This window comes from Phocoena sinus, chromosome 2 (assembly GCF_008692025.1).
Source record: "Phocoena sinus isolate mPhoSin1 chromosome 2, mPhoSin1.pri, whole genome shotgun sequence".
Lineage (NCBI taxonomy): Eukaryota > Metazoa > Chordata > Mammalia > Artiodactyla > Phocoenidae > Phocoena > Phocoena sinus.
Genome location: NC_045764.1, coordinates 58,452,157 through 58,478,845, shown reverse-complemented (window position 1 = coordinate 58,478,845; position 26,689 = coordinate 58,452,157). Strand labels below are relative to the sequence as shown.

The 26,689-nt window shown below is 35.1% G+C and overlaps 1 protein-coding gene across 1 annotated transcript in view; it reads right to left on the bottom strand.

The window, feature by feature from the left end:
- Positions 1–26,689, bottom strand: part of IREB2 (iron responsive element binding protein 2) — a 50,391-nt gene that overhangs the window by 3,132 nt on the left and 20,570 nt on the right. The window contains exons 4-21 of the mRNA XM_032622951.1: positions 26,029–26,166; positions 24,738–24,956; positions 22,320–22,389; positions 21,642–21,825; positions 20,450–20,589; positions 17,802–17,973; positions 15,768–15,868; positions 13,611–13,727; positions 12,390–12,549; positions 11,452–11,587; positions 10,195–10,279; positions 9,675–9,831; positions 9,237–9,361; positions 6,830–6,934; positions 6,591–6,733; positions 3,788–3,935; positions 3,580–3,702; positions 702–887 (exon numbers count right to left, since the gene is read on the bottom strand). Coding sequence (XP_032478842.1) covers positions 702–887; positions 3,580–3,702; positions 3,788–3,935; positions 6,591–6,733; positions 6,830–6,934; positions 9,237–9,361; positions 9,675–9,831; positions 10,195–10,279; positions 11,452–11,587; positions 12,390–12,549; positions 13,611–13,727; positions 15,768–15,868; positions 17,802–17,973; positions 20,450–20,589; positions 21,642–21,825; positions 22,320–22,389; positions 24,738–24,956; positions 26,029–26,166 — 2,509 coding nt within the window. The remainder of the gene's footprint in view (positions 1–701; positions 888–3,579; positions 3,703–3,787; positions 3,936–6,590; positions 6,734–6,829; positions 6,935–9,236; positions 9,362–9,674; positions 9,832–10,194; positions 10,280–11,451; positions 11,588–12,389; positions 12,550–13,610; positions 13,728–15,767; positions 15,869–17,801; positions 17,974–20,449; positions 20,590–21,641; positions 21,826–22,319; positions 22,390–24,737; positions 24,957–26,028; positions 26,167–26,689) is intronic.

Here is a 26,689-nt window from a genome sequence, read left to right as displayed (position 1 = left end):
AACATCTCACATGAGTGGTAAAATCTACAAAGTTTTACTTAGTGGTTAAGACCATCTGTCTTCATATTCAATGACTATACTCATATTCTGTCTGAGAAACATTTCTCCTGCTTGAAAACACCTAAGACACCAAACCACAGGCTTCACACCTAAGTAGAAAAACATGTTATTTTAGTCCCTAATTCTAAATAACAAGTATCGCATCACCTAAAACATTAAATCAAATGATTTAGATATTGACTTACTAATTAGGGAAGTTGTTACTCATGGTCATCTTATGTTAAATTAAATATTCATCGCATATAATATTGCTACTTTTTCCTTTCTTCTTGGTTGTAAAGTCTGTGTTATTCTAACCCTGAACACTCAATTTTGGCTTCTCCTAAAGTGGTGTACGTGCCTGGGATAAAATTAGATCAGGACAGAGAGAGCTGATAACGAGGAAAAGGAAGTTAACGTGTGTAATTGGAAGTCCATGTCTTCCTTCTGGACTAAGTATACAGTGTTTTCTACTTTTCCTCGGAGAACATCAACTATATTAACATCGGTTTAAGTACAGAGAAAACAGAGCCTTCTCAAACTACAACTTGTTCACTAACTGACATTAGTATGCAATTTACAGTAATTGTTTCTTACTCAATTTACAACCATCTATTTAAATATATAGTACACAATCATATATTTGAGAATTTTAGATATACCTTTATGTTTAATGTAACTCCAGGAGACAGTTCTTCAGGAAATGTTAAAGAAAATGTTTCTCTGCCACAGAGGCCCAAAGAATCTGCATTTTCTCCTGGAAGGAACTGAAGTGGAGCTATGCCAATTCCAATCAAATGATCTTTGTGAATTTTTTCATAACTTTCAGCCAAAACAGCTTTCACACCCTGTAACAAACATGCATTTTATTTCCTCCATTCATCTCTGAAAGTTGCTTTACTGAGCATTTTAAAAGGAAAAAAATTCTACTTTTGGCTTTTCTGTAGAAACTTTAAACCCAACACCCCATACTAAAGGTCAATGTTATATCAAAGTATTTAAAGAAATCTTTTATAGGTTATTTTTCTCTAAGTAGCTCCTTAACTCCTAACTGCCCCTCGGCCACTCCAGGGTTAAGTACTGCCAGTGCCTACCATATAGTAAGCGCTCTCTATAATTGGGGGCGGCTGCTTTAAACTCAAAAAGGGCTCAGGAGGATTTCTGTTTAATTATGGTAGATCTAACATATGTGTTCATCAAAACTCCCTTTTAAACTGCCACTAAAATAAAAGAATAAAGAAGTGTAAACCCATAGCAACAAAGGGAATAGGATGTGCAAATTCTATAAATATTTAGAAAACAGAGACAGGTAACTGACTTAGCAGACAATGCTGAAACTACAAACTGATAAACTGAAACTAGGGTGATACCAGTAAGATTTGAGTCAATTTGCAACAAAGAACCTAGAAAAGGCTTGAGACTCAGAGGCATGAGGTTCTCAGAACACTGGGATAGTAGTTAGAAGTCTATAAAAAGCAGTAAGATCTCCAGCTCAGTTCCCACACGAGAGGACGCTATTCTCCGAACAAAATCAGCTAAAGACCCATGTTTCTCTACTCTTTTTCATTATTATCCTCCTAAGGAGTTTTAGACATTTCCCTTCTAATCACATCTTCCTCCTCATTGCCCACCACCCCCCAAATTTAATGTCACAAATATACTGTATATCTGTTTATATATGTATATGTATATCTATACTTCATACATAAGAGGAGTAAGATTTTGTTGCACCCCTTGGGAGTGCCATCACCCTATAGAGGATGGATGCTCTAGACTGAAGAGGAACACTAGGCTCACGGGAAGTCTGGGTGAGAATACTATCAGAGATGGGGGGAGTAAGTCTGTTTCTTCAATGGGTCTCACTGAATGGCCCAGAGAAAATATTTACAGATACTAACATATAGGGCTATCTCAATGAAAAAGGTAGCTTATCATTAGTAAGGCCCACTAACAAAACGTAGCTCACAACTACAGCTTGTAATCAGCTTTTTAATGTCTAACTGAATGGACAGCCAAGGATCAACAGCTGTATGAGGAAAGCCCGCAACAACAAAACAAAAAAAGTTTAAAAAACTTGAGGAAAAAATGGGAACCTATACCTATAATTAATATTCACGATATAGACATACCTTGATTTTATTGAGCTTTGCAGCTACTGTGTTTTTTAACAAATTGAAGTTTTTTGGCAATTCTGTGTCAAGCAAGTCTACAGCCTCCATTTTTCCAACAGCATTTGCTCACTTCATGTGTGTGTCACATTTTGGTAATTCTTGTAATATTTCAAATGTTTTCATTATTATTTTATTTGTTATGGTGATGTGTGACAAGTGATCTTTTTTTTTTTTGCGGTACGCGGGCCTCTCACTGTTGTGGCCTCTCCCATTGCGGAGCACAGGCTCTGGACGCGCAGGCTCAGCGGCCATGGCTCACGGGCCCAGCCGCTCCACGGCATGTGGGATCTTCCCGGACCAGGGCACGAACCCGTGTCCCCTGCATTGGCAGGCGGACTCTCAACCACTGCGCCACCAGGGAAGCCCATCTGTGACAAGTGATCTTTGATGTTACTATACGACTTGCTGAAGGCTCAGATGATGGTTAGCATTTTTTAGCAATGAAGTATTTTTTAATTAAAGTATGTACAATTTTTTTTAGATATGCTGTTGCACACTTAATAGACTACAGTACAGTGTAAACATAACTTTTTATATGCACTGGGAAACCAAAAAACTTGTGCAGCTCGCTTTATTGTGATAATCACTTTCTTGCAGTGGTGAAGAACCGAAACTGGAGTATCTCTGAAGTATGTTGGTACTTAAAATTATTATCTTACGAAGACAAAAGAATTAGACTTATTCTCACAATTCCTTAGAGTATTTACATTTTAAGGGGGAGGGGAATTAAAGATTCAAAACAAATGATGTTTGTATGATTATGATAGCTGTGAGGGCTGTATTTTGACCAGCCTCTTCAACAACTACAATTGTAAAGAGAAGCACAGTATGAGTATGAAATGGCAGAGAGCACACGTCACAGGACTATTCTCTCCAACAGATTCCCTATTTGCTCTTCAACAAGGAAACAGTTTCAACAGAAATGTCTTCCTAGCAGACAGCCAGGGACCAATATCACCTATTAGGAAAAAGATAAAAGTAAAATGTGGCCCACTATCTCTGAGTCGTTAACCTTTGATGGAGCAAATCAGAGAAAATTAAATGAAAAATTAAATGAAAAGGGGGCAAGTAAAACTACCAATGGGTATAATTATTATTATAAAGCAATAATTTAAGACAGAATATCCTTTCCCTCTACCACATTTATTTTCACAAGTAAGACTGATGTAAGTTTAATTAAATTCAGAGTATTAAAATGCAACTAGATTAGTACAACGTATTATGTAAGGTCACTTAAAAACACCCACAGATGAGATCCAAGTAGGCATACAAAGTCTAAGTGAACAAAATGAACTTTGACAGGATGTTACTGACAAAAGGGAATATTTAAAACTCTTTGAAGCTTAAGATAAAATTTAAGAATAAATACCAGCAAGTATGGTCCTTTGGCAGCCCAATCTCTTGAATTTCCTGAACCATATTTCTTCCCTGCTAAAATAATCAGTGGGATACCTTCCTTCTGATACAGCTCTGCAGCCTCAAATACATCTAGCTGTAGATTAAAACAAACATAAGAAATTTTAATACAAATTTTGATCTAGTTAGCAACTGCCTAAATACTCTGTATACATCCTTACCGTCTGTCCTGATGGAAAATGAACTGTTTTGGGAGCTGGTTTTCCAATAAACTTATTAAAAAGCTTGATATTTGCGAAAGTGCCTCTTGTCATCACAGCATCATTACCTCTTCGGGCTCCGTAAGAGTTGAATTCACGAGGGGTAAGGCTGCAACGAAGTTATGAAAGTTAGTTTTTATTTTAGATGGAAGACAATCACATTATTAAATTGTAAAACTTACTCATAAACACTTTTTTATTATGGAAAATTTCAAGCATGCACAAAAGTAGAGAAGACAGAACAGTGAATGCCCAGAAGCCTATCACTACTCTACAATAATCAATTCATGGAATCTTTGTTTCTTCTATAATCATCCTCCATTAGACTGTTCTGAAGAAAACTCAGATATCATATTTTAACTGTATACATTTCAGTATGTTTCTCTAAAAGATATGGACTTAAAAATACTACCTTGTTACAGACAAAACCCTCCGAACTTAATACCAGCTAGCCAGTCAATATTCAAATGTCCCTGGTTTTCTTATTACTTTTTTAGTTGTTGGTTTGCTCCAATCAGGTCCAAATACGGTTTATAAATTCATCCCGTTGATCTCAAGTCTTTTTTAATCTATATGTTCCCTCTCCTTTTTTGTCCCCTCTTATACTTTAGCTAAAGAAATTAGGTCATTTGTAGTGTAGTTTCCTATATCTAGACCATGCTGACTGCATCTCCACAGTATCATTTCGTATGTTGTTCTCCCTCCTGTATTTCTTGTTAACCAGATGTCAAATCTAGTGACTTGACAAGGTTTGGGTTTTTAATTTTTGCAACAATGCTGCATAGGTCGTACTTCCATCAGGAGCACATGATACCCAGTTTTCTCTTTCTGGAATGCTACCAGTGATTGATCATCATTGTCTAGACTACACTAGGGCCTGCAAAATGATGATACTCTATTTCTCTTATTCCTTCTTCATTTTTTAGCTGGAAAACTTCTATGAAGACAAACTTTCCTTCATCAATGATTTGGTTATAATGAAATACATTCCATACAGAAAAGACTTTATTGTTAAATAATGAGATGGTTTCCCATCATCTTCCAAAGGTAACTTGGAGTTTTTAATTTTTCTCTTTTAGTATTATTATGAACTCATGGATTTAAACATATTATGTTTCAACCCATTCCAGTTATATTCTTTATTGACGCTCAACATGTCCCATCTTTGAGCAGTGACAGATTCAAGTTGGCTCCTGAGACCTTTTGACAGAAAGCCTGGAAGTTAATTGTAGTTTGGTGGGAATTAAGACACTCTTTGGTAGTCTCTATAGCTCCTTTGCTTTTGGTATAAGACATCTAGAATCACCTTGTATATTTTCCAGGGCCAAACCTGGAATCAACCATTTCCCTAAGATGAATTGGTTGCTTGTCCTAAGAATTGGTATTTAGACACCATTATCTGTGTGCTATGGGTATTCATTGCTACTGGATTTGTTACTATATAAATGATCTTTTAGGGACAAGAGAAAACTGAGCATAAGCATCTCAACAATCAACAACCAACTTCCATCAGTCTCTAATTTGGTCTTTTATGTGAAGACAACAAATATTCTTCTAATTTAAACATCTCATCTCAGGATGTACATTTGAACACTGTACTTCAGGATGGAGATGGTGAGGGGTTTGAGTGTCTTTAAAAATAAAATTTTTAACTGACGAAAACTACGGTATTAACTGTGCTAAGAAATCCATATCAGCAATTACAATAAATATAAAAATGGTGTATTTGAGAGAAGTGGTGGCTTTTTCTTTGGGAGGGGGTTGGAATCTTTGTCACAATTATGACCAAGATGGAAATCACCTTTTAAAAAATATTTGGGAGAAATAAAACTTATTTTATTTCTCACCACTATGAACAAAAGCCGTGTGTAAAACAAACTGATTTATCTTCATCAAATTACACCAAATGGAGTTGCTATTAGCAATTTCTACCAAAAAGTGTTTTAATTCCCACCAAACTACAATTAACTAGAAAATAAATTCAAACACAGATTTCACAATAGCACTAATGAGATTATAGTAAGAGCTATGCAGTATTACATGTCAAACAAAGCTATGTAGCACTGATTTTTATAAGATATTTCAATGAAAAGTCTTATCATTTGCATAGCTCAAGCATCAAAAAGCTAATCAGGCAGCAATACCACAAATTCTACCTTTAGCAAAATTTTGTCTCTGGTGTCAAAACAGTTCTTTGATAACCAAGCAACTCTACGTTATTAATCACACAGAAATGAAACAAAATCTTTCTAGTTTTGGATTTATATATCCTATGTAAATGATCTCCTTCACATTCACATTTATTATTCTTGTGAAATTTTACCCTCAAGAAGCAGAAATTCATTGTCTTTTGATTTGATACAGATCAAGCCTAGCCTCACGCAAGTACATTTTATAGCCCAAAATACACACATTTAAATTGTGCAGTCCAACACTGGAAGATGGTTAGAATCATCAGGCTTTATTTGGTAGGTCAAACCAATCTGACTTTTCAACAAAGTAGCACTGAAAAAGAAAACTCCTGTTTCCAATTAGTTGTTTATTTAATGGACTAGGGCTCAATTTAAAATAGTAATTTCAATTTCTAAAGTTACAAGCAAAAGCAGGTACAACAGGTATCCCAGTTATTGCTTAGGTCAAATACACAGACAATCAGACACCCATGATAGCATGTAATTTACTGGATAAAGGAACATGACCAGTAAAAGCCTCTTAATTAATGAGAAAGATAAAACAAAAACAGCCTATAACCATGTACACATACCCTCTGTTTGTCAAATACTTAGCAGCAGGACTACTCCTAGCAATGCTTCCAGCAGGTGATATATGATCTGTCGTGACAGAGTCTCCCAGATATAATAAGACATGGGCATTTTCAATAGGCTGGAGTGCAACTGGCTCTTTGGTCTAAAAGGTAAAAAATGTTTAAGGCATTTAACTCTTCATGAGGTTTTTTGAACTTCAAACAATTTTTTAAGTATCAAATAGTAAAAAAGTACTTACAAGCTTATCAAAAAATGAAGGACATCTGATATAAGTAGACTTTAAATCCCATGGAAACAAAACTGAATCTGGTACTTCTAAAGAATTCCACCGTTTATTTCCCATCTGTGAATATGGTTTTGGTTGATAAACCAAAAGAGAGATAAAATGGAGTCAGAAAAAGAGGTTTATGAAAATGAGGAAATTAACATAGTACTTAGGTTGGTTAGAATTAAAAAAAGAAAATAGGGCTTCCCTGGTGGCGCAGTGGTTGAGAGTCCGCCTGCCGATGCAGGGGACACGGGTTCGTGCCCCGGTGTGGGAGGATCCCACATGCTGCGGAGTGGCTGGGCCCGTGAGCCATGGCCACTGAGCCTGCGCGTCCGGAGCCTGTTGCTCCGCAACGGGAGAGGCCACAACAGTGAGAGGCCCGCGTACCGCAAAAAAAAAAAAAAAAAAAAAAAAAAAAAAAAAAAAGAAAATAGGCCTCATCCATTTGGAAAGAAAGCTAAAATACTGCATTCTATAAAATTATGACATTTTTGGACTGAATTGATAAAATTTGCTCATCGAATTCCAGCACACCACATTTTCAGGAATGCCCTAAGAGTTAAGTTTCAATACAAACTGAATGTGAAAGACCTTACAGAACCCCAGAAAAGCTAAAGAATTTAGAAAGATCTAAACATGTTGCTTAACTTAAAACATTAAGCGTGTTTTGGGGTATACTTTTAATATTTAAGAATATTATCATGGAGAAAACCTTTTTTTTTCCAACATATTTGTCCTACATCACTGTATTATTAGTCCTGCCTTCAAACTATGTTCAAAATCTCACCATTACTCACCACCTCCACTGCTACCCCAAATGTTCCATGCTATTACCATTTTTTACTTTGGACTACTATATACAATAGGTCCTCCTGACTCTATCCTTATTACCCAACCCTCTTGCCCCAATATAGTTTCAATTCAAAGACAGTGTAATCTTTTTGATTATGACACTCCTGTTCCACACCTTCCAATGGCTCCCCATCTCACTTCAGAGTAAAAGATTAAATTTTAATAATGGCCTAAAATTCCCTATGTAATCTGATCATCATTTTCTACCATGATCCTTCTTACTTCCTATGTTCTAGTCACACTGCCTTCATTACAATTCCCTCCTTAAGGCCTTTACACTGGTCCCTCTACCTGGTAAACCCTGTTCTTTTTTTTTTTGCGGTACGCGGGCCTCTCACTGTTGTGGCTTCTCCCGTTGCGGAGCACAGGCTCTGGACGCACAGGCTCCGCGGCATGTGGGATCTTCCCGGACCAGGGCACGAACCCGTGTCCCCTGCATCGGCAGGTGGACTCTCAACCACTGTGCCACCAGGGAAGCCCGAGCCCTGTTCTTTGTTCAGATATATGACTAACTTGTTCACCTCCTTCAAAACTTTGCTCAAATACCATGTTTTCAACTATCCTATATAAAACTGCAATCTACTCCCCAAATTTTACACAATTGGTTCTCTTTACCCTGTTCTGTAATTTTCTACAGCACTCATTACTTTTTAACATATTGTGTAATTTACCAAATTATTCTGTCTACAGTTTACTATCTGCCTCTCCCCTTGAGAACTTTGTGTTTTCTTCACTGATATATTCCAAACAGCTAGAAGAGTGCCTGGCACATACTAGGGTCTCAATAAATATTTGTTGGGCGTCCCTGGTGGTGCAGTGGTTGAGAGTCCACCTGCCGATGCAGGAGACACAGGTTCGTGCCCTGGTCCGGGAAGATCCCACATGCCGCGGAGCGGCTAGGCCCGTGAGCCATGGCCGCTGAGCCTGCGTGTCCGGAGCCTGTGCTCCGCAACGGAGAGGCCACAACAGTGAGAGGCCCGCGTACCACACACACACAAAATAAATAAAATAATAAATAAATAAATAAATAAATATTTGTTAAGTGAATAACTATCATTTTTGCTCTATTTATATTCTAAGTTCTTTTTAAAAAGTGTGAATATATGTATTAGCTTCTAGATACACAAGACATCTCTGGAACGATGCTTAAGAAACACGTAACTGGTTGCCTTTGAGGAGATAAAGTAGATGGCTAAGGAATGGGTGGCAGGGAGATTTCAACGTCTGCTCTTATTTCTTTTGAATTTTGAACCATTTGAATGGGAACAACAACAAGGGCATTTTCTATGAACTGTGTCCATGTTCAGAATGCCAAATATAAATGTTTGCTATACATTTCTAATGAGTAAATAAATCAATTCTGATACTCTTAGATACCAGAGATTCCAGATACAAAATGTCACTCACTAAAAACTGTGTATTCAAGATAATGTAATTTTAATTTTGATTCTATTCAGAAAGATACATGAAATAAAGGAACACTGCCACTTTATTAAACCTTTTAAGAAACAAATGAGAGTCTTACCTCTGTCTTCTCTTTTAATGCTTTAAACATGGATAATACAACATGTTCTTCCTCTATCTGATGAACTTCTTCTCGACTAGGCCAAATATCATGTAGGTAAATATTCCTGCCAGTAGGGTCAGTACCTGGTTAAAAATTTTTCATATGAAATTTAATATAAAAAGTAACTCCCTCAAAATGTTCACATCTTTTCAAAGACACATCACAGAAACCAAGTATATTATTCAACAAGAGTGCTTCAGGTGTGTAAGCAGCTCAAAGAACGAATTACTTGCACATTATACATTCTTCATATGAATCAAAAATTAATAATGCATTGTGATAAGATTTTCTGAAATAATTCAATAAATGAACAGTCTAGGAAACATTTCCAAAGTACAACTTTTGGGGAAAAAAGTGTGTGCAGGTATATATGTATACATATAAAGGAAAAGATACCTAAAGGCTCCGTCTGGAAATCTATATTCACTGTGCCTGCTATGGCATAAGCTACCACTAAGGGTGGAGAGGCAAGGTAATTGGCACGAACACAATCACAAAGACGACCTTCAAAATTTTTATTTCCAGATAAAACTCCACAAGTAACCAAATCACCCTGAAAAAACAAAAAACACAAATGAATATATTCAATTCAAGAGATGGTACAAATTTCGATAATCACATATAAGAAATCTCAAATATTACACTTCTGAGGGCATGATAAACAAAAGCATTATTTCCAATTATTAGGTACAGAACTATCAATACTGTAAATAAACTAAAATAATTCCTACACTATTAAGGAATTAGTTCAAGGTTCTAAAAATGACTTCAAAGAATCATTTTATGATTGATAGGTTACTCTTCCCAAGAGATGCAAGGACTACAGAAATATAAATACATTAATATATATTTTTGATAATAGTGAAATACAGTTAGGAAAAACCATTTGGATGTCTTACTGATCCACACAGTTTACCTGTTTTACTGCATTTAAAACTGCTTCTGATAAGGGTGCTGTATTTCCCACACATGTTGAACATCCATAGCCAACTATTTCAAATCTGCATTTCAAAAAATAAATGGATTGGACAGAAAATCACAACATTTGTAAAGAAAGAACAAGTCTTATCTTTCATTTCCATCACTGTAGTAAGATTGCTAAAGAGAATATTCACAACACAGGAACCTTCATCAACATGTTCATTTCACAGCTTTTGAGCAATCAAGTCTGACCCTCAGCCATGCTATCTGTACTGAATGCAAACCTCTGAAGAGCCCTGATACTTAGGACACTCCCTAGTTAAATTTGGTTAACTAAATCTGACACAAAACTTATCACACTACGCAAGAAAATTCTTCAGATACTACTCGCTAGGAATATAACATGACCGTTCAAAAAATCGATATTATACTGTCCTCCAAAGGGGTTTAAACTGTCAAATATCAAGAGGACCTGGCTGCAACAATCTGACCAAAGGCCCCCATAGAGGCACTGTAATTGGGTACTCTGATAGGAGTAATCTTTTAATTCTCAAGCAACTAAACCCAAGAAAAGCTCCTGACAAAAACTCCAAGATGATATAACTTAAAAATTACAGGTAGAATCCTCAAGATTACTTTCAGCTGCTCTTCTAAACAAAGAAAAAAACCTAAAACTTGGCAGTTTTGCAAAAGAATTGATTTACGTAAGACACTATGTTCCAAAATACACAGTGAAAACACAGCTAGCATCAATTATTTTTTTGAGTACATAAACAATATAAGTTATTTTCTCCAAAGTTCAGGGACAACTTAACCTATGCTTAATGGATATAATAATCTCACAAAACCTCAATTAAGACAATTTATTCAGTTAATAATGCAACCTATATCTTACTCTGTTCTGAAAACTGATGATCTACATGACTCATGCAAATTATGCAGTACTTGGTACCATCCCTTACCTGTCTGTCACTGTTACTTGGTTTTACTTGTTTGTCTTGTGTTTCCATCTTTAAATTAGAGATCACATCTACTTCTTTGTAGCCAACACAATGCCTTGCTGCTCATTGAATATGCCTAGTAAATGTCTGCTGAGTGAAACGGCCTCAAAGATTTTGTGGTAATGGCAAGGCAACAAGTAGAACTAAAGCGTTTTTTTCTATCTTCTTTTTGTATATGAAAGGTCCTAACAAGTCGTTTCAATCACTGCTGAATACCAATGTCAATATAAAGAGTGGTAACCATCACTTACCCGAGCTTACTAAGATATGGTAATACTCCACTTGAACTGAGGTAATGTGTAACCATCCCACTGCCTGGAGATAAACTTGTTCTTATATAAGGTTTAACATGCAGACCAGCTTCAACAGCTTTTTTAGCCAAAAGACCTGCAACAGTAAATAAACAATAATTTATTATGGCAATGTTTCTCTCCCTCTTTCCCTCATATTAAAGTAGGAAGTAAGAAAGAGTTTATGGTTTATTTTACAGGTCATCTCCAATACAGGTTAGGGTAAAAGTCTAAAATTCACACACTTACTGTCATTATTTTGTTCACTTTATTCTACTGATTTGTTTCATTTAAAACAAATAAAAAATTGTGGTAGATATACTAACTTTTACATTATAAATTATTAATATACAATCTGATATGGCATCATGCACACAAATGGAAAAGGATATATAATAACATCATGTACACATGTAACACATATCATTAAATGAACCATTTTAAATGCTATAATCATAATGAACTAATAGCAATTTAACATTTATTATACTTGATTTTATATGATTAATGAATTGCTCCATGTACATACAATTGATTTCATTTATATTCCTTGTGTCTTTTTTACTTTTTTTACTTTTACTTCCTTTGTGTCTCAACTGAATCTAATACACTGCTATGGTAAATGTCTAGTAGATCAAAAGATCTGTTAATTAACTATACTTCTAAATTGACAGAAAAACCAGATACAACCTAAAGCTCATAGATACATGTTATAATTTTAAAAATTCACCTTCTTTGTAATAAAACAAAATTAATAACATAAATCAAACTTAGGCTCCTTAAAACCTAATTAAAAGCTCAGGTTCTCAATATCAAACACAGGCATCAATACTCATGCATAATCTAAGAAACAGAATGTGAATATAACAGAAAATGTATGGCTATAAACCACAACCTACCTGCAGCGAGCATGACAGATGGATTGCAATTATTGGTACAACTGATAACGGCAGCAATGACCACAGATCCATGAGACAGCTTATATTCACTTCCTTCATAATGAATAGAGACGATATCATTTTGCTTTTCAGCTGCAATTTGGAAGCCTTTAAATCCAACCTATACAAATTTGCACATAAATATAAACTAAATATTCTGGATATGTATAGAGAAAAAGACTGGTAGAAAATATGGCAGACCCTTGACTTTTGATAAGTTCTGACTATTTATGAGTGATGCTGAAGTTCCATGTCATTCAGTAGTTATAATTCAGCTGAAGCATGAATTTGAATAATCATGACAGGAGTCTGGTGGTGTTCCTAAGCTTTTATCTACTGAGTCCAGCCAACTACTCATGATCCAGATCTTATTTGGCTTTGCTGTTCTTTATTCATTCCTACTTAACAGTAATTCTCAAGAGATGGTACAAACATTTTCTGTTAAAAATGGCCTTGAACATTTGCTTCAGAATGATCCTGTGTGTCTATATGTATGTAGAACAGATGAAGCAAGATGGGTTATGAGTTAGTAATTGTTCAAGTGAGGGACACAGGAATTCATTATACTATTTTATTCCTGTAGAAGTTTGACATTTTCCTCAAAAAAAAAAAAAAGAAAAAAGAAAGGCTCTGAAAAGCCAGCTACTAGTTCTCAGAATAGAAAAAGTGACAAGATTGAAGCCATGATTCTCAAGACGGGAAGTACAAACCCTGAAAGTCAAAGAGGTCACTTCGTATTTAGTTAATTTACCAGACTTTAAGAGAGTAATCACAACAGTGTAGTGGTTTTGTCCTAGTCTGAGAAATCACAAAAGTCTAGAGCAGTGCTGCCCAACAGAACTTTCTGTGATGATGTAAATATTCAATAGTTATGCGGTCCAATACAAAAGCCACAGCCACATGTACCTATTCAACTTGAAATGAGGCTATCATGACCGAGAAACTCTATTTTTAACTTTAAATTTTTATTTAAATATACCCAATCAACCTCTGGTCCTCACAGTGGATCTGGGAACAAGCTCATGAAATGTCTGACTTGCACTTTGGACAGAGGCAAAGGAGGGGGCTGCTGGTGTGTGCCAATAACATAAAAATACAGCAGTTGATTGAGTTCATGGGCCATCCTGCTAGTTCTTCACTACTTACTTAGCACAAAGTGTATTGACAAATAAGGTAATCTACCTTTTCATTTAAGCAAGCTTGGAAATCACTTTTCATATCTGTCAAAGCAACTCTATCTTGAGGTCTTTTTGGACCACTGACAGATGGAACTATTGAATTCAGATTAATCTGGATCACCTAGGAAATGAGAGAAAAGAGGGAGAAAAGTAATTAGAATTCCTAAGTACAGATTCCAACATGAGTACTACTTTCTGATGCAGAATGAATATGCTCACATTTGTTTTAATGCAATTTGTTTTAATGGTGATATACACTCCCAAGAAATATTTTAAAACAACTCCATTTAATTTATGAAACATAATATATAAAAATTTGCTAAAAGACTAGCAGACCAGTATGCAAACTAGCACAACACCAACCATACAGTCTATATAAAAATTTTTCCCCCCAAATGGTTTTTTCCCACAAAGATAACACTGTCTTCACACATGCCTGATGATAAAGTAGATGCCTGCGCCAGCTAAGTTTATTGCTTCTGAGCTCCAAATTCATCCTTCTTTGCCTGCTCTGTGATAACAGAGGTGGGCTTAGTAAACATTTCTCCTTTCTAAGCTTGTACGATGTTAAGTCTGGTCAATAGAGGGTGCTTAGGGGACGCAGCAGAAAGGGTTTTTCTACTCCTGGTTCTAGTTTAGCTAGCCAGGCCCCTGCAGACCATGCTTTTATTCCTTGGTTTTAAAAAAATCATATTTTATAAAAATTCCACCTCCCAGCTAGGTTCCTATTAATTTCTTCTGGTATTTCTACCATTTCCCTATGTACATTTTATTTGTGTATAATCAATTCAAACAAATTTTTTTCACTGTGGCTTTCATCATTATTTAACAGCCCTGTTTATTCTGGTTGAGCACAACTGCAACACCTGCTCTTCCTACACTTTTATTTCATGGATCCAGGTGATCCTGGTCTGTGTATGTATTAGTTTCTCTTGAAATCAACATCCTGGTGAATTTTAGTTTTATTTCTTATCTATCTGGTCAGGTTTTTAATAGGCACATTTATTCCATTTCATTATACCACCAAAATGTTTCCATTTAATTGTTCTTATTCTTTCCCTTTTTTAAAAAAAATGTTGACAGAGCACTAGATTTGATAAATGGTGCTGAAAGGGACCAGAAAATAATCAGAGAAGTTATAAGATTTGCCCAGAACGTCACACAAATTCAATTCCTATGGGTTCTATATGGCACTCAATATACTATATGTATTCACTTATTCACCTAACATGTTACTGAACATCCACTATGTGCCACGTACTCTTCTAGGAGCTTGGGACAGAGTGCCAAACAAAGCAGGTGAAGTTCCTGTCCTCATGGAGCCTACTTGTATTCTTTCTAGTGAGGGAAAGACAGGCAAATAATTATACAAATTGACAGGTATCAGGCAGGGATACAAGCTGTGAGGAAAAATAAAGCTGGGTGAGAAAATGGATTTCTCAAGAAAAAGAGCTTAACAGTTAACCATACCAATGATAACACCAAGTTGATTTAGATCCCTGACACACTTCTAGAAAGTGAATTTTATTACAACTTTCCTGAAAGTGAATTCTACCTACTTCAATATAAATTTCCAAAAGAAAGAAATATTTACTTAGACTGTAAAAATATCTTTAACATTTAAGATCACATAACTGTATATCCCCTTCATAATGGTGGATTTTTTTACAAAGTATAGATATTAACCAGGTGCAAACATCATCAAAATTGATATTTGGGGAGTAGATTATAGTATTCTTATCCTAAAATAGAAAAAAATCAGACTGATAAATTGAGTCAATTTTATATTTTAAGTACTAAAAATCGAGACTTGATAAAAATGTCACAAAATTTACTGTAATATAAATTTATGTAAAATTAATGAATAAAATCAGAGTTGGGTCACAAATAACATTAACTTCTTAAATAATAACAGCTATCATTTATTGAGGACTTACTATGTGCTTGCAACTGTCATAATGAATTTGTACTTAACCTCTTAAGAATCCTATGAGGTAGATATTATCTTCATATTTCAGAGATGAGGAAACTGAGGCAAAAAGGTTAAAAAAGTGCCCAGGTTGTATAGCTGGTAAGTCTTAGAGGTGGGATTCAAACCCAGGTGGTCAGGCTCCAGAATTTACAGTCTTAACTACTATTAGGTGGGTTACTGTGTATATACCTGGGAATACTCAGGTTCTCTTGAGTTATCCTGGTCATTTCGAAACAATTTCACAGCTTTAAGGTATGTTTCCATTGACTTGAGTTTGGCTTTGTCAAAACCTAAAAAGATGATTAACAACAATAAAAATCCTTTCAGAAATTTTTAAATCTTTGGGGGTAACGATGCCGAATTTCAGTGATGAGCAAGAAACAAATATTACTTATTACTAAGCACTCAGAAAAGATTTCTTTACAAATTGATATTATTCTCAATAGTAAAAATTTTACCCTTCATGAAAACACTTTATAAAATACATACCAGAACCCCCCCCTTTAAAAGTTACTCAATCACAGACAAGATCAGAAATACTGAGCCAGTTATATAAAACTCACAAAAATATTGTTTCCAAGAGAAAAGCCAATAACAAAATTCAACATAATAAATCACTAGCCACCATGAAAGATGAAATTCATTACTTTCCCTAAACAATAAGCAACATTAATATAATAGTCAAAATGAAAGAATAAAGTAAATGAAAGTTAAGAATAGTTTTACAGAGCAGGATAGAGATTTAAGAAGATCTTCCAGAAATTAAAAGAACTTAGATGTTAACAATAAAGTTTCCAATTAAACACTCTGGTAGTTATCTGTAAGCTTGATGAGAAGTAAGTAACTGTGGCAGATTATATTTGCCAATGATTGCCACAACAATATCTATCCCAAGTTACATGTTCTCTTACAATGTGACATTGACATTCATCCATCAAGAGGTAGAATCTACGTTCATTCCCCTTAAACCTAAGCAATGTAATTTCTAGCCGGCTAGCTGGCTAACTGGCATGTACCTTCTCTCTCCCCAACCCCCTACACCCCTGCTCTCTCAGGTTACCAACCCTTGAAAAGCCACCATGTAAGAAAGCCCAGATTATATATTCAGAAACCATAAATAGGTGTTCTGGCTGACAGTCCCAGCTGAGTTCCCAGCTGACGCCCAGCATTCACTGCCAGACATTCAAGTGAACAAACCTTCAGGATTCCTGGCCCTAGCTTTTAAGTCTTGCAGTTGAGGCTCCAGACATCATGAAGCAGAGACAATCTGTACCTGTATGAATTACTGACCCACTGAAACTATGCAGCAATAAATGATTATTGCTGTTTTAAGCCACTAAGTTTTAGGACAATTTGTTACACAGTGACAGATCATTATGACATTAATTAATATCAATATGTAAGGAATAAGGCATTTCTCTCTTGAACATTCTGCCACCCAAAATCCAGTTTAGAGAAAACTCTGTATTCTATGAGGACCATTCCTTCCAAGGTTCCAAAGGACCAGTCATCCATTTTGCCATTTGACTTATCATAATCTGCCCCCAAACTGAAGAATACTAGGATATATCTCCCCAATATACTTATGATGAGATTAGTAGTTCAGTAATGATCTCTTAAAAAAAGAAGTGGATCAAATAAAGAGACCCTGCTTTTTAAAGAATAGGGCTCTTATAAAACCAACACATTCTGGTTTTGCAAGTATTTTCTATATTAGTCAACAGAAGAGTGGTCGAAGTTCCTAGTTAATCAGGCTACAATAAGAATTTGGAACCTGTAACCCTATGCTGCTTCACAAAATTATGTGCTTATTCTTTAGATAGAGCACTGGTTCCCAAACTCTGTCTCTTGGCTCCTCTCTTCCTGGATGTAGAAGAGAACAGCTGTAAATGTGCGCAAGCCTGACTTCCATTAAACTGCAACCTCTGATCACTAACAGGGTGGAGGTATCCGTTATTAATTATTGGGAAAACGTGAGGCAAAGATCAGCAGTTTGAATAACTCCTCTAAACTGCTGTAAACGGGTTACAGTGGACTAGGGTTTGAGGACACAACACTCTTTAAACACATCTGATGCAGTTTATTTCAAAGCTGCTGTTTTAAAATAAGACAATTTCATGAACATTAAATAACATGTACAAGGTAGTAATTTATTATACAATATTTCAGATAGACACATTGGAAATGTAACACATTTATCCTAGTGATCTTATACGTTCTTACCTGTATGTTCTAAATGTTTTAATGTCACATTGTCAACAGGGAAAAAGCTGAGGATAGCACCATATTCTGGACACATGTTTGCTATTGTAGTTCGATCTACTATAGATAACTGTGAAACTCCACTTCCAAAAAACTCAACAAATTTTCCAGCCACTCCTACTTGTCTGAGGTGCTATATAAAGAGATACATAGAAACACACACAAAATTAGCATGGATTTTCTGAAAACTATAAAATCTAATTTTTAATCCATTACTACTGACAGTGAAAGAGGTCCTCTGTTATTTTTATGAAACATCAACTCATTCTGGTTTTCCAGGTATTTTAAGGTAAACAGTCAATAGAAGAGTGGTCAAATGTTACTATTAGGGTAAAAAAGGGCTTGAAAGTTCAAAATGGCTAAGATTCCCATTTTAATGTCTCTGAAATCAGCATATACCTTAGACTCTATGGTGTGTCTGTTAGCTGGCAGTCTTCTTTCTTTCTTAGCAGCACATAAAACAGTGGTGCTTCTAACCAATGATGGCATCTTAGATTTAGTGAAATACTAATATACTGATGAAACTGTGTATTTAAATTCAAAAAATTATATACTGCTATAAAAATTCTTCGAATTCCAACTACTGATCCAAATATTTACAGCATCACTAATTATAGGTAAATTTCTTTTTTTAAAAGATATTTTGTTTTTGATGGGGACCATTTTTAAAATCTTTATTGAATTTGTTACAATACGGCTTCTGTTTTGTTTTTGGGTTTTTTGGCCACGATGCACGTGGGATCTTAACTCCCTGACCAGGGATCGAACCCGCACCCCCTGCACTAGAAGGCGAAGCCTTAACCATTGGACCACCAGGGAAGTCCCCCTAGGTAAATTTCATTTTGATAGGATTTAACATGTGGCCTCAAACTTAATTCCTTCTAAAATCATTTTTCTTATTACTCATTTTTAAGTAACCAAAACAGCTACCCACCTTCTCTCAATTTTAAAATGGTGTCAGAATGGTATAGAGGGACTGCTCAGCACAGTGACGATGTATGAAACAACATTCAACCTATGAATAACATTAAGCTCTAACATTTTATAAGTGCTAAGGATCACTTAATCCAAACGTTTTATAGATGCAGAAACTCAACCCTAAAAGAGAGATGTTTCCTAATTTTCACTGTTTTATTTTTGAGGATAAGAGCCATATAGATTAGATACGGCAAGCCAAATGCTGCTTTCCCCAAATTAATGAGGTACCACAATATACATTTTGAAAAACAATATATGATTAATCCTACAAAGATCATGAATAGAACAGGACCTCAAATATGGGACAAAATAATCAAAAAGGTACACCTACATAATAAATTTAATTTTTGCATCAATAAGCCAAAATGTCAAAAGTATACGTAGAACATTGTTAAGAAAAAATATAGCTGGAGGAATCTAAAAAGCACCATTAATTTTCAGGATGTGTGAAGGAAAAGAATTGATTTTTCTAAAATTATAATGGGCTATCCCTTTTCCTGTAGGAATAATCCTTCAATTCTCTATTTAACTTCTTGATCTTTTGGTACCACACACTGAATCAATCATTTCTGCAAGATGTCAATTTTTTTCTAATTAGGGAAGAGGGATCAATACTAAATGGTGAGAGGGAGGCAATACCATTTACTTTCCCTGCGGAGTATTCTGAAAGCCTTCAGACCAGTAACCTAACAGAAAATGCTGAGACACTGGGATCCAAATTGGAATTATTTGTGGAACATTTCCCAGGTTCATTCATTTAACGAAATGGGACTTAATCATTACAATAAAGTTAGTGAAAACTAGAAATTTAGGATGGAGAGTTACAAATTATTGTCTTTAGGAAACCCTACAGTACATATATTAAACGCATGCAGCTAATATTTTAAAAATTCAGAGAAAAAATTTCTATATAATACTTTTATCATTTCTTTTTATTTTTAATTGAAGTATAGTGGATTTACAATGTTGTGTTAGTTTCAGGTGTACAGCAGAGTGACTTTTTTTTTAAATGTTAAAATAGCCAATAGAAAAATTTGACACTACCACATTTTTACAGCCTATATTTTTAAAAGTACTAATACAGTAATAGTTTTCAGGGGACAAATGATTCAAATTTGTCAAATTAAAGGAGATGCAATTAGACATTTCCTAAATATGACTTTTTTTTTTTTTTTTTAAATTCACGAAGGCAACAAACATTCACTGAGGCAATAAGGCATAATGGTTAAGAGCATGGACTTAAGAACCTGACTGCCTGGGTGGGAAACCTTGTTCTACACTGACCATTCAGCCCTATGACCCTCTGGTTAAGTCATTAAACCTTACTGTGTCTCAGTTTTCACAGAATTAAAATAAGGATGGCAAAAGTAACAATCTCATAGGCTTGTAATGAGGAATAAATGAGTTAACATGTCAAGAGAACAATGACACAACAAACTGTTTTGTACTTACTAGTATAAAGGGTTAAAATTTGCTATTATTACTATGATGATAACTATGATGACATAGCTAATAACATCACAGTGCTGAGGATGAGCTGATGAACCCAAATCCCTGCTCTTATGGGGCTCTTCTACTTACAAAAAAAATCATGTCCACTAAGTTATACAGCTAGCAAAATTTTAACTTACCTTTGTAATGCCAAGAACAACATCTATGGATGTAACAAAAGGATTCGATGAGCCAGTTAATTCACATCCAACCACCTCTGGTAAAGTAAGAGAAGCTGGCAGACCAAGCATGACTGCTTCTGTTTCAATACCTCCAACCCCTAATGTAATAAAGACAGGTATATGAGTATAGCACATTTAAAGATAATTTATCTTTGTAACATCTAAATCTCTAGGTGTTTCACGAGCTTGTCTTACACAGTACCTTGCACAGAATTACTATAATGCTATTACTGTAGATATGGAACTCAAGTCTCCTGAAAAGAATGACTCCACTCATATGGTTGGAAAAAACTGATTTTTACCTTTATTTTAAATTCAGAAAACATTTAGTATCTATTATGCTAGATACTATGCTATGCTCAAGATACAGTATGAATAGAACCCAGCCCCTGTCAACCTCAAGAAGCTCAGTCTAATGATAAAGACAAAAAGCCAACAATTATAGCACCCTATAAAAGAGTACATGCACTCTGCCAGAGGGAATAGCTGATGCAAGCCGTGAGGTGCAATAGCACAACCCACTCGGGTAAATAAAAGATGTGTTTGGGTAAATGGCTAAAGAGGCAACAGGTTGTGATGGGCCCTATAAAAAACATGAAGAGGGGGCTTCCCTGGTGGTGCAGTGGTTGAGAGTCCACCTGCTGATGCAGGGGACACGGGTTTGTGCCCCGGTCCGCGGCATGAGGATCCCACATGCCGCGGAGTGGCTGGGCCCGTGAGCCATGGCCGCCGAGCCTGCGTGTCCGGAGCCTGTGCTCCGCAACGGGAGAGGCCACAACAGTAAGAGGCCCGCGTACCACACACACAAAAAAAACATGAAGAAATCTGGATTTACAAAGAACGCTAGGAGAAGCCACTGAAGGACTTTAAATAAGGGAGTAAGCACATCACCTTCACAGACATCATCATCATCATCACTAACCACTCCACAAATGGTAGTGCTGTGCTGGGCATGGTCCACATTTCTTTTCATAAATTCTCTCTTATACCACACTGTCCACAAACACTTGAATTAAGATTTACTTTTGCTCCTGCTGTTATACGTGAAAAAACAGCCTCAAAGAGGCTATAAAGATCCTGCTATTTATGTTCTTTTATAAATTTCCTGACATCCTCTCCCCCAAAGAATTAAATATAGTCATTTACTTACCCCACCCCAGAATCCCCAAACCATTCACCATGGTTATATGAGAATCTGTGCCAATGACACTGTCCGGAAAGAGGAGGTCCTTTTCTTCAAAAACCACTCTCGACAAATACTCTAAGTTTACTTGATGAGCCATTCCAGTTCCAGGAGGAATTACAGCCACATTCTTAAAAACTCTTGAACTCCACTGTATTTTATTTAAATTTAAGAAATCCAACTGTTAGCATATATCTGAATTTGCCTCATAATCAACATATAAATAAATACTGACACTAAAAATATTTTACCAATGTTCATCATGGTCAAAGTTTACAGTACATAAAAACAAATACACAGATACTAAACCTAAATATATTCATTTTGCAGATTAAAACAAAATTAAGTCAAAGAAAAATGTTCCAATAGTCCAGATAAACAGTAGCTTTCAACTACATTCCAAGGATTCTCAGGGATGGGAAAAGGGGTAGGCCCAAGTAGAAGACCCTCCAAGCTCACTTGAATTAGAGCCACTGTTTTTAATATTTTGTTATACACTAGCGTTTCTGATTAAGATTTTATTTGAAGGAAAAAAGTAAAAAAGGGTTCTACTGCTAGTGTTTAAAAACTTCTAAAGATATAAGAATCAAACCTTTCAATATTTCATAAACTCCTATTAAAAAATTTCCCCCCAGTCATTTATACCTTGAAAAATTGAAGCCTCTCTCGATTTCTGCCAAATTCTACTTCTTGATTTTTTAATACTGTTTCAGGTCTAAAAAGAAGAAGAACTGGCATTAAATATATGTATTACAGAAAAGACTTGCCTTGTTTCTAAGTCTACATATTTTAAAAATTCTGGGAATAGCAGTTTACTAGACTTCTCAGAATCAGTTATTTTCTTTTCAACAAGGAAGCTCTGCTTTAAGTAACACTAGAAAGCTACTGCAAGGACTTATTATTTAAGCCATGGTCCACACCAGTGTCCCAAACTGTACTTAACATGTAACACTGTGAGATTTGGCTAAAATATTAAAAGTAGCATGGTAACCTTTGTTGGATTTTCCACTGCAAGGAAAAAGAAGGGTTATAGCTTAATGAAAAATAAGCATGTACATCTCCACCCACTTAACTCTAGTACCAGTTAAACTAGGAGATACTTGTTGATTATCACAATGTAGCAATGACAAACAACTCAATATCACTTTATAGTTTAAAAAGAGCTTTTGGTAAAAATTTTAAATTCATCTCACCCAAAATGGAAGGTTCTATTTTATATAAAGTAGCATTTTACTTTAAATGGATTATAAATCTATTTTACATGAATTATGTAAACTAAGAGATAAAAACAATTCACTGCCAAGCAGTAAACATAGTGCCATTTTTAGGAAGCTATTTTTATCTAATGGATATTTAAAAAAAAATTATTTCTAACAGCTTTAAGTTGTTTATTTCACTTGCCAGCTGGTGATTTAAGTGTTGACTAGAATATCAATATAACTTAAATTATACATGTCCTCCAGGGTCCAGATAATTATAGTTGTGTGTCAACTTTTTTCAAAAAAACAAAGATTAATAATTCATTGCTGATTGATCATTTGAAGCCATAGCACATCTTAATGAGATTTTTCTTAGGACCTCAGGGAACATAGCTTTCTAGAGCCACTCCAATTATCTTACCTTTTCATAGTATATATAGCTACAAAGTACTACACAAACATTTATTAGCTCATAACCTGACTTCAAATCAGGCAGTGATTTCAAGTGCCAAATGTATGCTCTCAATTCTCTATCCCTCAATTTCTTGTTTGAGTCTATAATTAATACTTCACTGATGCATTAAAGCACATGAAAGAGTTACTATTTTCATACAACCAGGGACTATAACATATCTGATCTTAATACTTCGTAATTTAGAGTCAAAATTGAGGGGAAATGTTACACCAGATTGGATTTTTAGAAATAAAAACATACCATCTTAGCACTTCATACCAGTTATAAAAAGATACCCAAGAAAATCAATGATTTTTTGAATCAATAAATCTTCCTTTTCAGGAAATTAATTTCTAAATAAGAAGAGAAATTAATCTCAAAATTCAACATGTCCCTAACCATCAGGACCGCCAGGTAGGGAATAAGGAGTACTTACATAAATGTAGAACTGCCATGATTTGATGGCAAAGGACCCACAGATTATATTGAATTCTTAGAAAGGAAGAGCACCTGAGTTCACTTATAACCTGAGGCTTTACAGCTACATTGAGCACAAAATTTAGAAGTACCCAGAATTTGAAAGATCCAATTTAGGGACAAATGAACTAATATACTATTTGGTACTTATGATGAAATATGTGTTGATATTACTCTTAGCTAGCCTAAATCTTAAATGTGTTAATTTTTTTTCAATTTGAAAAAGTGTAAGTCATTTTCAACTCGTCTTTAAAAAACCTGACAGTCTAGTAAACAATGGGATAAACAACATAACTCTCTTAAAATAAGACTAAGACTTTGGAAACTTTATAGCATATAAAAATTCAAATTATAGAACTCTTTTTTTTATTTTGAAAAATTACCTATTAGGAAATTTAACCAACTCTTATGAACGGGATTCTTTTCCAGGCAGGTTTACTACTTTCCATGGTACTATATAGGAAATTGCTTATCTAAAAGGGCTCATTAAGTTTATAACATGATAATGATAATATTCTTAACATAGAGGTCTCAATGCAATAAGAAAGAATAAGAAATCTCCTAATAGGAAAATAAAGCTAAAAATAAATAGATTTCATAAAAGAAATCTGAATGAATAATGAGCATGTGAATGGTATAAATTCACTAAAATAAAAAATTTACTGTTCAAGATAATTTTCTGTCTACATTAGTTACAAAAATTAAATATACTTATAGAAAATTCTTAAGAAAAGTTTTCTTCAAAGGAACAGAAATAAATCATGGTATTTAGAGACTACCATTTTCATTAACTTTGCTTCGTTCAGTACAATAGGAAGCACAGTAAATATGAAGGCAATGTAATAGGAATCAGGAGGGGAAGGAGAATAAACATGATTTCCTTAACTGAAAAATAATCTGGTACTAATAAATATTTTTAAAAACATCTCATACTCAGGCACTGGTTGCAAATGAAAAGGACATAGAATGGGTGTATTTTCGATCTGCGAAGAAAATCTTCCTGAGTTTCGGCCTAGTTCTCCAGAATCACACGATCCTCGGCAGGTAGTCTGGCCTCTGCAGGGAAGCTTCTTAGGCTGCACTCTAAGTGGAGAAAGCTTTCCTGCTTTCTGTAAGTCACCACCTCCAGGATTTGGAGCATTCTGTATTGCACTATCGTTCCAAAAGGAAACAAAATAAAACCATTTAAAAGTTACAGAAATTTAGCTCTTCAAAAAGCACACAACAGCAATGCTATCTGGAAGTAACAACTGAATGTTATTCAAAGGTTAATATATCATTTATTTCAGGTTTCAAAAGCAAATCTCAGATTACCAAAAAAAAAAAAGTTGATTTATTTAAATTTATGGAGATTAAAAAAAAATTGTGCCACTAAAATCATTTTCATATAGTAACTTTTGGCAAGTAGCAAAATCGATTTTTTTCCCCATCTAACAACTTAAAAGAAGTTCAGAGCCATCGTTTAATCTAGAGGGCAAAGGCTCTCACAGGTTTTAATAAATTGTAGCCTTTTCCATTACTCCAGGGAATGTAAAAAGAAAGCTGGTACATGAAAATAGAATCATGTCTTCTCTAGTTTGACTTTGGTCAAAATGACCTTTTAAATATAAGAAATTTATTTCAGTGGAAGGAAAATACAGCTGTAGTAAGCTCAGTGTTTTCAACCACCAATTTAGACATTAAAGGCTCACATCTTTAAATTCTCTCTGGAAGTTTAAAAACAAAAAGGAAATGAAGGCTTAATTCAGATATTCACTCCAAAAAGCAGGTTCCAGGCTTACACATATCTATATAAAATGGCAGCAGAAATATACAAACATGAAAATCAGTTTAAATTTAGATTCAGTTAAAAAGAAAATCCACCAATACATAAAGTTTTTTTTTTTGTATATTAGAGACTACCATTTTCATTAACTTTGCTTCGTTCAGTACAATAGGAAGCACAGTAAATATGAAGGCAATGTAATAGGAATCAGGAGGAGAAGGAGAATAAACATGATTTCCTTAACTGAAAAATAATCTGGTACTAATAAATATTTTTAAAAACATCTCATACTCAGGCACTGGTTGTTTTTTTTTTTGTATATTAGTCAATACTAACTGTAGCAAACTTTACTCTGGCACAAATTATCTCTATTCCCTTTCTTCTATACCACACACTCCCAGTGGACTGGCTGCCAGTCAACGTGCGTGGCTGTCTTTATAAATATGTGTATTAAAGTACCATTTGTTGAAGTCAATTTGTAAAGAATGATCAACCGTGAGATCTGTCGGACAGGCAGGATGGACTTTCTTAGGGTCACCTCCAAGAGTTTTCACTGCCTCCCTCATAGCAGCAAAATCCACCATTGCCGGTATTCCACTAAAAAATAAAGAATGATCAACTTCTAATTCTTCTTTTACATTTGCTCAAATGATCAATATGCATTTTTAAATTTAAAAAGTATCCCTTTTTAAGTTGCATTCATGTTTGATAATGTACAGGTTATCCAAAGTTAGATGTATCCTGGTTTAATGAGAATTAATATTAAATATTATCTGAGAATTTGAGGGCTCAAAGGTAAATGTGCCAAAAATACAACAGATTATTTTTAGAGGCATAAGAGAACTTCAAGGGAACTGCCTATGGAATTCTTTCTCTTGCCTTATATTTTTTTTTTTTTTTTTTTTTTTTTTGCGGTAGGCGGGCCTCTCACTGTTGTGGCCTCTCCCGTTGAGGAGCACAGGCTCCGGACGTGCAGGCCCAGCAGCCATGGCTCACGGGCCCAGCCGCTCTGCGGCATGTGGGATCTTCCCGGACTGGGGCACGAACTCGTGTCCACTGCATCGGCAGGCGGACTCTCAACCACTGCGCCACCAGGGAAGCCCTCTTGCCTTATATTTTA